The 14,193-nt window shown below is 41.0% G+C and overlaps 1 protein-coding gene across 3 annotated transcripts in view; it reads left to right on the top strand.

The window, feature by feature from the left end:
* The first annotated feature begins 552 nt into the window (after positions 1-552).
* LOC122834269 (copine-9-like) overlaps positions 553-14,193 on the top strand; it is a 52,210-nt gene continuing 38,569 nt past the window's right edge. For 2 of the 3 annotated variants that reach the window (XM_044122544.1, XM_044122543.1), the window contains exons 1-3: positions 553-1,222; positions 9,211-9,251; positions 13,398-13,444. In XM_044122544.1, coding sequence (XP_043978479.1) covers positions 1,146-1,222; positions 9,211-9,251; positions 13,398-13,444 — 165 coding nt within the window. In that variant the 5' untranslated portion in view covers positions 553-1,145. Of the gene's footprint in view, positions 1,223-9,210; positions 9,252-12,416; positions 12,561-13,397; positions 13,445-14,193 lie in introns of those variants that run through there. The other variant, XM_044122545.1, reaches the window with a different exon arrangement.

The following is a 14,193-nucleotide window of genomic DNA, read 5'->3' as shown; positions in this document are numbered from 1 at the left end:
TTCAAAGTAAGGTACATTCATTACACAAGAACATCTGCCTATCTATGCAAATTTGTTGATACAAAAACTTAGAACTAATGCATCTCTTCAGAGCATGTTTTCATGGAATGCCTGTATATAGTTCTTGTGGGCTGGTTCATCTTGGACACACACATTTATACCTAAGGGTAGTTTAGAGCAGTAGTTCTCAAACTTTGGGTAGGACCTTTCTTGGGATCATGAATATGTAAATCTGAGGTAATGAGGTCCTCTTCAGAGAATAACCAAAATACCATAATGTCACCAACTATTTGAACTTGTAAAGAGTAAAAACAGGAAATGAAAGTGAATAAAACCAACATGTTGGTTATTTACATATTACATTGGCTGTTTCTGATTTCGTTCTCATTGTTTAATTTTTCAACGGACTTCGTAGAGATGCTTGCATGTTAAATCAAGAGTTGGAGTCATGTCCCTCTTATATTTTGTGTCTCAGAAGATGAAAAGCTCGAGAACCTCTGTTTAAAATTTATTTATTTTTTTGGACAGTGGTCATGTGCAAAGACTGTTCAATGCTGCTTGCACCTTTCACAAATTATTCAAAATGCAAAGTTTGGACTTTTGATGGACTTTTAATGTACGTTTTAATGCAACTTTGGTTTAAAAGTGTCATTATTTACCGAATGACACTTCATGACCATAGTCAAACATTAATGAAGACTCATGTTCACGTGTCAGTGTTATGCACACCCCTTCAAATAAAGTGTTCCCGAAATATTCGTGTTAGCATAAGTGCCGGCGAATGAGGTGAAATGAATGTTGACTTCAGGCGTTTGTAAGATTATTCAAAAGAGGAAACACTGCAGTAGCTTCCCTGGATTGATAGCATTAGCTGCTACACTGAGAGCTGGAGGGATTTGTGAAGGTCTCTGCCGCCCTCTGGTGATGGAAATGGGTAATGCAGCCTGCTGTCTCCCGCCTGCCTCTCCTCTCTGCTCTCTTCTCCCCCTCGCTGTGAATGAAAGCAGATTCTCAGGTATGCGTTCACCCACAGTTGCTCTCTTTTGGCCGCCTGCAGCATCCACCGAGCCAGGGCACCGGAAGCGTTGGATGTGGGAGACAATTTAAAGGACTTTGAAGGCAGGGGAACATTAAAGCATCTCATTATGGCGACTATAGGAGACTTCGACCCTCTAAACTCCACTGTACCTGCGACCAAAATTGAAGTCACCGTATCCTGCAGGTAAGCCCTCCTCACGCTTTCACCTGTTCGCCAGAACATTTCAGTCCCCACGCTCCTGCTCCTTTCACTCTGCTTTCTTTCTTTTTTCTTTTTTTTTGCCCATTCGAGACTTTTCCGCTTCTTCACTATTTATATCACGGACCCGCTCTCGTGTCCAGAGCAACTCTTCTTCTTCTTGCTTTTGCTTCGAAAGGGAAAAATGAGAATATGCTGTGGATGTAGGAGTGCGTGGGGGTGTGGGGTGGGCAGTAACTCACAGGAGCGTGGATTTATTCTGATCGAGTCCACACTGAAGAGCTCCAGAATAGCGCGCCTCTGCTCGGCTGGCTGCATGTTACCTACTGAAACCACAAGGCTGACTTTCATCACACCTGGGAGAAATCTATCTAATCTACCCCTTAGAGTCGGGGGTGTCCAAAGTCTGTCCTCAAGGGCTGCATGTTCCTGCATATTCTAGTTCAGCACTCCTAGGTTAAATCAATGTTCTGGTTAGCAGAACATTGACGTGCTGAGGAGGTTTCTACCACCACCAGGGAGAGAACCCGACTCTGGATACCTGGTATGCTCCCCTCAGTCAGACAGTAAAGGAAGGTGGTCAAATGTTTTAATATTCTTGAATTATTAGATTAAAAAAAAAATGCAAGTAGAGCTGCTATAAATACGAACAACATGGCTCTGGTTGCCCCAGTTAACCTAAATAAGTTGACGATTATTTCAATAATCGACTCATCGCGATTAATTTGAGTAATCGTTTCACCTCTAATGGGGTTTGATTAAAAATAAATCTTCTTGAGTGTAGAGTGGAAAAATAAAAACATAATAGAACACAGGAATTAATTATTCCTGGTCACAGTGAGGTATATTTCCATCTGTCGCCAGGTGCCTGAAGGTCTCCAGCTGTTAGAGATAAACTGGATCGCCTTGGGGGAGGGGGGTGCGGGGTGGGAAGGATGCACCACTGTCATTTCCTGTTATGTTGATGAGCAGCCAAAGGTTCACTGTGCTGAGATTGGTTTCCTGCTGGTAACTAAAGCTGACTTAACAGCGACAGGCAGAGGCCTGGTGATCTCCATCAAGTTTTAAAAATGTTTGTTCAGTTCATTTTCTAATGTAAATATCATTATCATTGTTTGCGTGTGACACACAAGACAAAAATAAAATATAGAGCGGGTGTGTTCAGTGAAAATGATCAAAACTAAACTGAGGTTAAATTGTGCGTTTCCACGCAGAACTAAGCAGTGATTTAGACGTTTTGCTCGTTCTCATGTCGACTTTTTGACATTTTCCTATAGAATTTAAAGAGGCGGTAGGTATTGTGTAAAATCAACTTTTTTGAGCGTTACTTCGTGTTGTAATGTTATCCCCTCATCAAAACCATAATCAGAGTGTTGCCTTTCATGCATGTTTGAGAAACCCTTTAATCTCCATGGCAGCCATTCATCTGTGCGAAAACGCCTGGGTGAACCTCACGGCGTCTTTGCAGATTCTACTCTGAGCTTTAATTTTTTTATCTTTCAAGACTCCGTCTCACAGAGCAGCTCTCCCCCTCAGCTCCTTCAGACTAGCCAGCACCGATTAGCAAACAGCTGGTGGAAATGAACATCAATATAGGATTTATTTCTCAGTGCAACGCTGGTAAAAATGTTCTGGAAGGGTTAAATGGAGGAGCCATGTTGTGATGACTTTCTGAGGGCAGAGTTTCTGAAATGGCAGGGGTTTTTAAAGAGACAGAGGCCCGATTTCAAGGTGTTAAATTACAAAGTAAAATTTTTTTTAAGTCATATTTGATATATAAAGGGTTTTTACAGTAATTGAAGGTAACATAGTTACTTGATTGGGCTAAAAAATGTCACAATGTGGGTGGAAAATGCTAATTCTGCCCCTTTAATGATCGGCTCTAAGTCCAGTTCCACTTGTCTGGAGTGCCAATGTCCACTGACGTGGACGCACCGCAGCTTGAGAATAAAAATGTTTTCAGTGCTCTTGTTACATTCTAAACAACTGGGAAAGTTTTATAAAAGAGCAATGAAACAACACGGTTTTTCCTGCTAGCCACAAGGTTATGGGATTTTTCTGTCCGACTTCAACTTCACGGTTACAAGTCACAAATACGTTTGCACCAAAAATGCCTCCATGAAAACACACCTGATCCGACTCTTAGATCCAGTGAATAGCCGAGGCATAATGTCTCCGTTAATCTGACACGTCCTCAGATGTGCTGTTGCCGTTCAAAGCCTTTGGAAATGCAGGTTGCTCCCTTTTCTGAGCGAACAATATGTGTGACGGAGAGGTTTGAGTTTGGACGGATTAAATGCGGGGAAATGAGATGCTGCCGATGCTTGGGGTTATACACGGTTGTGTACAGAAAGCGCAGTCCTTAATTTGCAGGCAGGAAGGTAACCGCTACTGATAGCCCAGATCAGCTTAGAGTGTTTGCCATTTTTCTACAGCACCTTTGTGTCATATTGGGATAAAAATAGAAGAGAAAACCCATCATTGTCCATCACAGATGGAAAGCTCCAGAACCAGAGGAGTGAAGTGACCTGAAGATTTTCAGCCGCAGTTGACGACTGATGTCTAGACGTGCTTTGGTCCTCCTGGCTTGTAACAAATATAGCGTACACTGGTTCTATTAGATCCTTTGATCAAACATCGATGTCACGACGAAAACCCAAAGCTGGTACAAATGCATGTTTGAGTAACTTTATGAGTGATTTTAGCCAAACGTCTGGAGCAGAAAGCTGGAGTTTCCAGCATCTTCAGTGTTTCTCTGTTTGGACGTACCGGTTGATGTTAACGTCATGGTGACATGCAGCTGCAGCTTCCTCCTGTTCAATCAAATCCACAATGTGTTTTATTTTGGGATTGAGATCTTATAACTCAAGCAGGAGCCACTTGAGTACAGAAGATTCATCGTCTTGTCTTACCATGTGAATGATGAGGCTGACATGGAGGGGAAAAAAAAGTTGAAAATATCTGGTTGTTCATTCAACCATCAGATTCCTAGTCTAAATAAAAATCATTAGATTTTTTCGGTAAAAACTCAAATGTTTTTAAATTTCCATCGTTTTGTACTCGTCTGCTGCGTGGTGGCACAATGACAAGCAGAGGGGGGAGTTACTCAACTTGAAAACCAGGGTTTCCCACAGTGCATTATAAGCCTGGCGGGCCACCAGGCTTTACTTGTGTCCCCACCAGGCTAAGCATTGCTTATTTATTTAAGTCTTTTTAAAATGTTTACATTTTTAAAGATTTCATAGTTGGTCTTCAGGTGTTAATCTTCCAGTCTTCCAATAGTGATATTTTAAAATTTTCTGTCAACTTTACACATTTTTTTTAACTCAAACACGTGACGGGTCGCTGGATGAGCGACTGCCCGACCACCAGGGTCAGCAAGTTTTCTGGGGAAAACCTTGCAATTAATGGATGGATGAAACTTAAAAAAAAAAAAATTTCCTACTGAAAACTGTCAGCAGTTTTTGATATAGAGAACAGTTTGACCTGCACACCTCTACATGACCTGAACAGAAATGTGTGAACCAGCTCTCCGAATTCTCTGTGCTTCGTCTTCAGGTTTTTATTTGTGTTGCGCAACCCAAGTCGATGGCATATTTATCGACTACCAAGCAGCAGAACCACATATGCTTATCTGCCAATGACTGAAGACGAAGCGACACTCTGTTGTTGCCATGCCTGCATGTTGTCAGACCCGGTGTTTGACATGGAATATCAGCCATGACAGATTGTTGCTCTGCTGTGTAAACACACAAATACGATTTGATCACTTGTCAGCGGCAATTTGGAGGCTCAGCCTCACCGAGGAGCTCTGAAAAACGAGTCGGTGTGTTCCCAGTGACGGGCTGGTGGAGTTATGTGTGTCAACAGCTGTTCCTGATGATGCACCAGTGTGAGTGTGGGTCAGATGCTGCAGAGCAGAACTGGGTTTCCCTTCTGTCTTATAGAAATGAAAACCTCTCTGTCCTCCTCCAGGTCTTATTTGACCAGCTGAGTGCGACACACCGCAAAAACACCAAAACCTACAAAGTGTTGTTGGTTTAGTGAAAATATTTTATTCTTGGGAGCTTGTTTTAAGAATATGAAGAAGTATTATTATTATTACTTCACTTGTAGCAATACATTTAGCCTGTAAGTAAAATAAGTTGCCGATGGAATTAGCACTTTTTAATTAATATTAAGGATTTATTGACTGAAAACAAGCTTCTACATCTTGCTGAAAAGTTATGAATAAGTTGGTTTTGTCTTATTCTAAGCCTACGAACACATCTGCAATGGAAACTAGATCAGAAATACTTGGTAGGATTTTGTGGTTTTGCCGTGCAGAAACCTTCGCCGGCTGGGTTTGAGTGCGACTCTGCAGTCGACGAAGGTTTCTGAGTGCAAAAGATTGTAGAAATGAGAGAGTTTGACTTTAAATGGGTCACTATATTCTTGCAAGCCAAACACCTATTAACCTAAACACCGTGTCCATGCACCCCCTGAGTCGGGGGCTTGTTGTTTTCACTAAGAGCAGAGCTTTATGAGGTGTGAAGGAGAAGGAATGTCGGTATTTTGTCACATTACAACCACAAGCATGAACATATCTTTTCAGATTTTTATTTGTAAAAAATGTTTTGACTCATGTATGATTTTTTTTCGACATTAAATTCCAATAAAATATATTTGTGTTTGTGGGTGTAATGTGACAGAATATGGAAAAGCTAAAGGCGTACGAATACTTTTGATAGAAACCCCACCTCTTCGTCTGACATTACTCCGTGACTTTCTATAGGCTCAGTTGTTTGGCATTTAACTTTCAGTTTCAGTTTATGTTGCTTTTGGCCAACAAAGCCCAGAGCCGGACATGTCCGCCTTCTCCCAGCAGAAGGCTGTGGTCCCCTGCTGTGATTGTCCAGTTTCCTCATTCCTTTCATTATGTAAGATTAATTGTTTTTCCTTTGCAATTAATATGGTTTCATACAAGATCAGATATTTAATAAAGATGTTCCATAGAAGGATTTGTGCTGTGCCTTTAAGAGGAGCTGTTTCTTTCTTCTTCGTGGGTTTTTTAGGAAAGGGCACGAGACGGGTTCTGTTCTGTTAAAATGGCGGTTGAATAAAAGTCTGGACAGCGCCGCTATTCCTTCTCGGCGTTCTGCTCTTTCTCCACCCACGACCTCCTATTTTATGGTAACAGATTTATATCACATCTTAGTGCTGCAGTATTATCTGACAGCAACAAAGAATAACTAGAGAGGGAAGAGATAAACACAATTAAGATAGGATCACAAAGAAGGAAAAGTAGAAGCAAGGCTGATCTAATGAAACAAAGAGACTAACAAGGATCACAGACTAACAATGAAACTACAAACAATAAATCAAAACCCCAGAACGACTCGGGTCCCCGATGACGTCTGCTCGTCCTTGAAAGGTTGTGGATGGCTGGTTGTCCAAACTAAGGCCGTCGTCAGGCCAGAGGCCAGAGTGTCGTCTGTGTTTCCGCCCTGGAGCGTCCAGAGCTGGGCGAAACGAAACGGTCAGAGCGTTATTTAACTTCACGCGCGTGAGAACCTCACTGCAGATTCCTCACCACCGTTATTTAATCAGTCGACCAATTAAGCTTATTTGTGTGTCACATTTCAGCAGCCAGGACGTTCAATGAATAAAAACACAACAATTAGAAATTGATGAAGAGCGCAGCCAACGACTGAACCAACGTCACATTTTGTCGACTGCCATCACCAGTTGGTCAGTGTTTTATTTATTGTCATTCCAAAGCAATTCTGAACATCTGGGTTTCTAGTCTAGATTCAAAGGAACTCAGCGTTTCGGCTGTTTTGCGGTTTTCTGGAAGTTTGTTCCAGATTTGTGGCGCATAGAAGCTGAATGCTGCTTCCGCCACGTTTGGTAGAGCCAGAAGGTTTTTAGATGTTTTGTAGCGATGAGCCGTTCAGTGATTTATAAACTAGCGACAGTTTTTGAAAGTCTATTCTCTGAGCTACCGTTATTATTTCAAGCAAAGATAAAGATTACCTGATTTATAAATAAGACCTTAAGAGTCTTATTTATCCAAGTGTAGGAAATATAGATTATTTCCAATACTACATCAGTTGACTGATGACAGACAGTCACAGCAGCTTGGCGATATTTACAGTAACTAGCTCTGTTATTGGATTACAGTGTGTAATTGGATTTAGGCGTACAATAATACTTTAGGGAAACTATGTAAATCTATCTACCGGTGGCTGCACAGGATGAAGAAACCATATGATTGATATATTTTTCTGTTAAAAACTGGAATGGTGGTCATCATAAATTCAGACCCTCTGCCCTCTCTTCCTTCCTCGGTTGTTCTTTCTGGTCTCACTTTGACGTTTTCTGCTCTGGATTTCTCCTGCAAGGCGACTCCTTCAGTGCAAACGTGTATCAGCGTTTCAAATAATCATTTCATAACACTTCAGATATAATTGCAAAGAAACTCTACATTCCAGACAGTTCTGTAAACAACTGCTTTGGCATGCGCTGATATTATGATGAAGATGATGATGATGACATGTTGGTGAAATGCGGCGAAGTTCTACGATCTCGTACTAGTGAGGAGATAATGTTAGGTCATTGACTGTTCCTGAAGAGTATTGTCATCCATATTATGATTTACTGCAAGTTTTCACTGGTTAATTTGAATGTTTTTCCTCATTTTTAAGTGCTTTCCCTGACTTTGACAGTGGGAGAACATCGGTCACAATCCTTCTGCAACAGGAAGCTGCTTCACAATAAAACACCGCTGTCGTCTAAGGAGATTATTACGGCAAGAAAAGGCAAAGCTTCAAAGAGTTTTTCTCTTCCGTCTGAATAAAACGTGAAACCAAAAATAGAAGCAATAAATAAATAAATAAATAATGGCTCATATTCTTCAGATAAAAGACATCCGTCCTAGTTGTGTGCACACGCCATCGTTCTGGGATCTCAAGAAAAGCTGCTTGTTCTCTCCTGTGGTTCGTTGCTCCCTATTTTTCATAAATGTGGGAGTTGTTGCATCACAGGAGTAGAACCATCCTAACTGGCAACTTCAAATGCTAAGTCCCTAACACAGCAGGCAGCATAAAGCAGTCATTAGAACATGAAGGCAGGATGAGGATCTGATGCTGCTTGGGATCAGACTTTGAAGAGCCTCTGCCACGTTGTTGGAGTCACGTGGCAAAGGGTCCAACATCTCCAGATAATGAGCCGGGCGATTAATAGACGGCTGGTTGGGGGAAAGAAATGCCTTCAGTCTCCAGCAGGTTTTCGTAAATTGACCGTAAATTGTAAAACACATTTGCTTCACCAGGTGCATTTTGTAAAAACGTCAACCGTGTACGAGTGAAACAAAAACAAGACTGCTGTCTGTGGATCGGAGATGACTGAAGCTGACATCCTGACGAGTCCCAAGCAGCAGCTAAGATTTGAATATCTTTCGGACAATAAACGGATTTCTGCTTCGAGACACATTGCCTAAGATTAATAATATTGGTGGTAATATAATGGCGCAATAATGCAAGATCTCACAGATCAATAAACTTTAGATCCTGTTGAACATTTAACACCAGAAAACATTTTAAATATTGAAAATGAATAAACCAACAACTAACTATCTATCTGTCTATCTGTCTGTCTCAAACAACACTAACATTTTATATACAAAACACTGATTCATGCCAATTCACTTTAGATCCCTGCAGGGCAACAATTATTGGTAACATGACATTTACTAAGACAAAGTTAAGATCCATCTGAGATTAATATGTATGTGTATATATATATATATATATTAGTTAATAATGCGAAAAAGAACTGGACTGCAGTAATTTGATAAGTCAGAGCATTAACTCTTCAGTATGTTTTACAAAACCAATGACTGAGAGGATGAAAGAGTGCTTCAATCTGTTTGTTCTACATCTACGTAGATCATCTAGTCTACTGAACTCTAATAGTTTTGTTTTCTCTTGTAGGAACCTTTTGGACATGGACACTTTCTCCAAGTCAGATCCAGGTAAGCGTTCCTGTGTCCCAGTCACAGTATCAGTCCTCCTGGCCTCAGCTGTGTGTTACTACATAATATAGGCAGCAAGCTTAGCAGATTCTGGTCCAGTGATGCAAAGTGAAGTAGAGTATAGTACAATCTATTGTGCTCTCGTTCTTTAAAACATAACATTCACAGCATTTATGCAGAGTGAACAGATACTCCTATAGCACCGTTGGGTAATAAACACGGTTCTAGACGTGTTTATGTTGGGGGGCCAGCCGAGATGTAAGGGGGGCTTCATGGTGCGTTCACGTTCCTCTCCAGTTTATTAGTTGTTCTTGTTGACCAGTGTTGTCTTGGGAAGTCCTCATGAAATTGGGATTTATTGTAACATTTCTGTTTTTTGGTTTTTTTTCTGCTGGGATTTTGTTGTGCAAAATTATTGCTTGTCAGGAAGTGTGTCTCACCTGTTGTGTGTTTTGTTGTCGTGTCAGGAAATGTCTGATTCAGATTCCTATGTGTGCCTGGAACGTGTGATTATAGCTCTGGATTAACTTCGAAACGTTTTGTGTATTTGAACCGCCCACTCTGAACCACCTGACGTGTTTGTTTCTATCGACCTTATCTCTGCGAACTTGAAGTGGCATGGTAAAGCATCGGAGCATTTAAAGGAACAACGCAAATTGTCTCTGAGTGAGCGCAAGGCTGCGTCTCCAGGGTCAGCCGGCACGGAGTTTGAATTAAGCAGCTTCACACTAAGGATTACTAATCACTGGAGCTTGACAGACTTAATGACTGTTGGCCCCAGGCAGCATGAAGAAACCTCTTCAGAGGCAGCAGTGAATGGTGAACAATAGGTTAATCGAAAGAGAAAAGAACAGTGATAGCGAATCAGAGAAAGGAGGTTCAAGAAAAGATGGCGCTGTCAGGGAACGGGTTCTGCTTTACCGGTTGTTCAGAAGATGGACACGTTTTCACTTTCAAATGCCCTTGGAAATATCCTCATGCTAATTTTTTGACTAAAACCATACATGACATTTGTTTTTTTAAATGACAGGTAATTTGGGATTTAATGAGAAGCATCCTTTCGTTTACTTTCCTTGACTCCTGTGTGTATTTTCATAAGTCTCTGATTTATTTTTTCGTTAAACTCTTCCTCTAGTTTGAGAGTCTTGGTCCATCACAAACCAGAACATGACACCTGAACTCCCATATCTGTTGTGTTCTGTGTTTTTCTGTGTATTTATTTCTAGTTTTCTTGTGTGTCTGAGTCTCTGTGTTGTCCTGTCTCCCCGTGATTAGTTCCCAGGTGTGTCTCGTTCCCTGATTACCTCTTGTGTATTTAGTGTCACCTGTGTGTGTCTGTCTTCGTCGGGTCCTCAGTCTGTGAACGTCTTGCAGTCTGTGTACGTCTTGGTACGTCTGGTTACGTCTCAGTTTAGAGTTGACTGTTAAGTCCTCGTTTGTCCCTGTCGCTACCTGTTGGGAGCATTAGCCTTCCGCTCCGTCAGTGCTGCCAGGTCTGAGAACTGTTTCCTGTTTATTTGATTATCATTAAAATTCCTGCATCTACACCTCATCTGGGTCTGCTGCGTCTGCCTCACCACCACCACCACACACCTTATGACAATATCAGGACAACTTTACCCAAACATTCATTTTAAGTCTCAATGAGGAAGTGAAACTCAAATTCAGTGGAATATTTTTCACTTGTTAGAGTAAAAGAACTGGTGTTGAATAGTGGCACTTAGATTCAGAGACATTTTTATATATATTTGTTTTTCCTTTGTGGATCCAGTTGGAGAAGCACAGAAGCGTGTTGGAGGGTAAGCGGAGTGTTAGACGGGTCCAGGACTTCAAACGGTTGTTCCCTGCTGGGATGCGGGGGATGCTGGACTGGCTGTGGTCACGTTGCCCCCTCAACTCTTTCATGCCCCTGGGTGGGGCTCTTAGGCTGACCCAGGCGTCCAGATAGTCTGATAATGTCACAGCTTTTACTGCGAACACATGAGTGATACAATTTATGATATATTTTATTTTATCCTCTGCCATGAAGCACATTTACTGTTAACACTTACCAATATTTACGCTACCTTTTCTGAAGTGTTAAAATAGCTTCACATCTGCATCATAAGCGGCCAGATTATTAAGTTTCTTCTCAAAAACAGATTTTCATTTAACTATGTCTTCATTTTTAATCTCACCTTTTCCTACTCACTGACTAAAACTCTGGAAATAAAACTCAAATGAAATCCTTCAATCAGCTGCTTAGTTAGTCACAATCAGAGCTGGGTGGTAACCAGCTGCGTCTGTCTGGTTACCAAAAACCAAAAAGCTACCAAAAACGTTTTTGACAAAAAAAAAGAAAAAAAAGAGTACTTTTTAGAGTATTTTACTACACTGTACTCTTTACTTTTTTGAGTAATTTCATCATGAAGTATTTCTACTCTTACTTGAGTGAAATTTCTGGATTCTCTTCCCACTGAATGAAGAACAAACATGTTTTAACCCAAAATTCACCAGACACAGTCACACAGACACTGCAGTTTTTGTTAAAGTTTCAGATTTTTTAGATTTTTTATTTATTGACAGGAACTGATTTGGGAAAAAAATATTGTGCATGATTTTGTTATTTTGTTACTTATACAAATTATTATCATTTTAGTCCTTGAAATATCAAAAATCTCCTCTTAATTTATATTTTGAGTTTCTCTAGATCTGGCTGAGCCACATCATCTGTATCATTAAGGGGTGTGTTACTTTTGCCATGACATTACTGTTCTGCTTCTCTTTGTTAAATGGTTTTTGATTGTGATGTGACTAATTGTGAAAAGGGTTCAAGGAGCAGTAACTACACTGTAGGTAAGAAGGACTAGAGAAGGGGGATAGAACCGGGCCCGTCACTGTGGCTGGTGGAGTCCAGACAGAATTCAGATTACATTTAGAGACACACTGTGAATGCAGAAGCGCATTCACAGAGCAAAGTGCACAAAATCCTGTGAACGCAACCGGAGAACAAAAGCAGAAGGAAGGAGCAATTTGAGCTGCAAGTGCTTTTAGGCTTGAGGAACCCCGAGGAGACGCAGAGTGTCTGAGCAACGACCCAGCAGAACGATGCCGACAGTCTCTGTGTTTGCAGCTTCCACTCTGCCGGTTCAGCCTCGTCCTTTTCTTTGTGTTGTCTCTCTTCATTTGACTCGATCCTTCTTGGGCTTGATTGACTTCAAAGAAGCTGTCATCAACCAGGCCAGCTGTAGTCTGCTGCAAAATGCTTTATAGACAGCATGGAGGTTTACACCAACCTGGGGAAGCCCATCTGGAGAGTTGGTGATCTTGGTAGGTTTGTGGTGGTGCCCTGTTCTTTCCAATTCCTCTCAACAGAATTAGTTTTATTCTAAAGGACTTTCGTCCATAAACAATGCTGTTGGAATCTTAGCAACTCGGTTGCCATAAGGAGGATATCGATTTGCCTTTACGTAGAAAAATTGAGTCTATTGATACAATGATGTAATATTTACTGTGTGCTGTATGATAACTTGTGGCTGAGTCAGAAAGTTTTTATAGGAGTTGCCAGGTTGGATCCGGTGCTCACTCAGCTGAGGCCGACAACTCGTCTGTGCTACTCTGGAGCGCAACACTTTATTTTCAAAAGTTATTCACTGAAGACGGAAAATATTTTCTTGAAGGCCTTGATATGTTGATAGTACCCTGATTTATCAGGTCCGATTTTCTTAACTTTGGGAGATCAGTGATCTGCTGATGTGAAGCCAATCTTTGATCCTGTCTGCCTCAGCAAAAGTCTCAAAACCAACCACTGTTCTCTTCAACTCTCCCATTAGAGAGGTTTGACTGACCGACCTGCCCCACCCCACTGTTCCCAACTCAGCAACTTTCTTGTTGTATTTAGCATTTCAGACCAAAAAAATTGGCATCAGCCCATATCGGAATCGGCAGGTCAGGCTTTTTAAAGATCTGTAATCGGCGATTGACCTAGAAAACTGCAGTCGCATTGTTTTTGTTGAAAGAACTCTGTCACAGACCCTCCCGTTTCTTTATTACCATTTACCTTTGATTTAGCTGTAGCTTGTGTCGTTTTCCTGCCTGAACATTGTGACAACCTAAACTAACTCTCAAAAAAAGCACTTTGTTCTTTTCTCTTCTCTCTCTTTTCAGTGGTCGTATTGTACGTTCAAGGTCTGGGTACAAAAGAGTGGAGAGAGGTGAGTTAGTTTTGTTTCCTTTTACCTTCAGATGCAATTACTGCACTTCCATAAGTCAGGTAGGAGACCAGTTCAACTGGGAAATGGTGAGAGCTAGTTCTAAGCTAGAAGAAAGCTCGCTAGTTCTAGCTTAGAATTAGCTAAAACTAGCTAGTTCTAGAACTAGCTAGAACTAAATTGTTCTAAGCTAGAACTAGCTCTCACCAAGCACCAAGCTAGAGAGTGCTAGTATTGTAGCTTGTTTATTATTGTCATAGCAACTCCATAGCAAGTGCCTGCCAAGATGGCTGTCTGCTACAAAGTTCATGGAAGTGTGTCACGTGAGACCCAGTAGCTACTTAGCTCTGCTACTGGGTCGCTATCAGCAGCGTCCCACAAGAGAACAGTCAACAGGATGTTGGGGGAAATTCACAGTTGAATAAGTTGGAAATGTGTAAAAAATTCAGATTACATTTAGAGACGCACTATTAAGGAAAAAAGGCTAATAGAAAATTTAAATCATGTTTCTGTATTATTTTTAGATATTTTTCCCCTTCCATATCAGGGAGGCCAGCGCCCCCTATGGACCAGCCACTACTGCAACAAATGAATAAATAAAAGAACTAAATACTGAAATCATGAAATTCATCTCTATTCATTGTAAGAAAATATTTTCCAGCTTCTTAAACATTACTTTCTTTATGAGCTTTGTCACTGATGTGACCCAAAACTTTTTTTGGTTTTCTTTGTTAAAAATCGTTGGCATTAAT

The sequence above is a fragment of the Gambusia affinis genome, linkage group LG07, assembly GCF_019740435.1.
Source record: "Gambusia affinis linkage group LG07, SWU_Gaff_1.0, whole genome shotgun sequence".
Taxonomy (NCBI): Eukaryota; Metazoa; Chordata; class Actinopteri; order Cyprinodontiformes; family Poeciliidae; genus Gambusia; species Gambusia affinis.
Note: the sequence above shows the minus strand (reverse complement) of the source record. Positions and strands in the feature narration are given on the sequence as shown.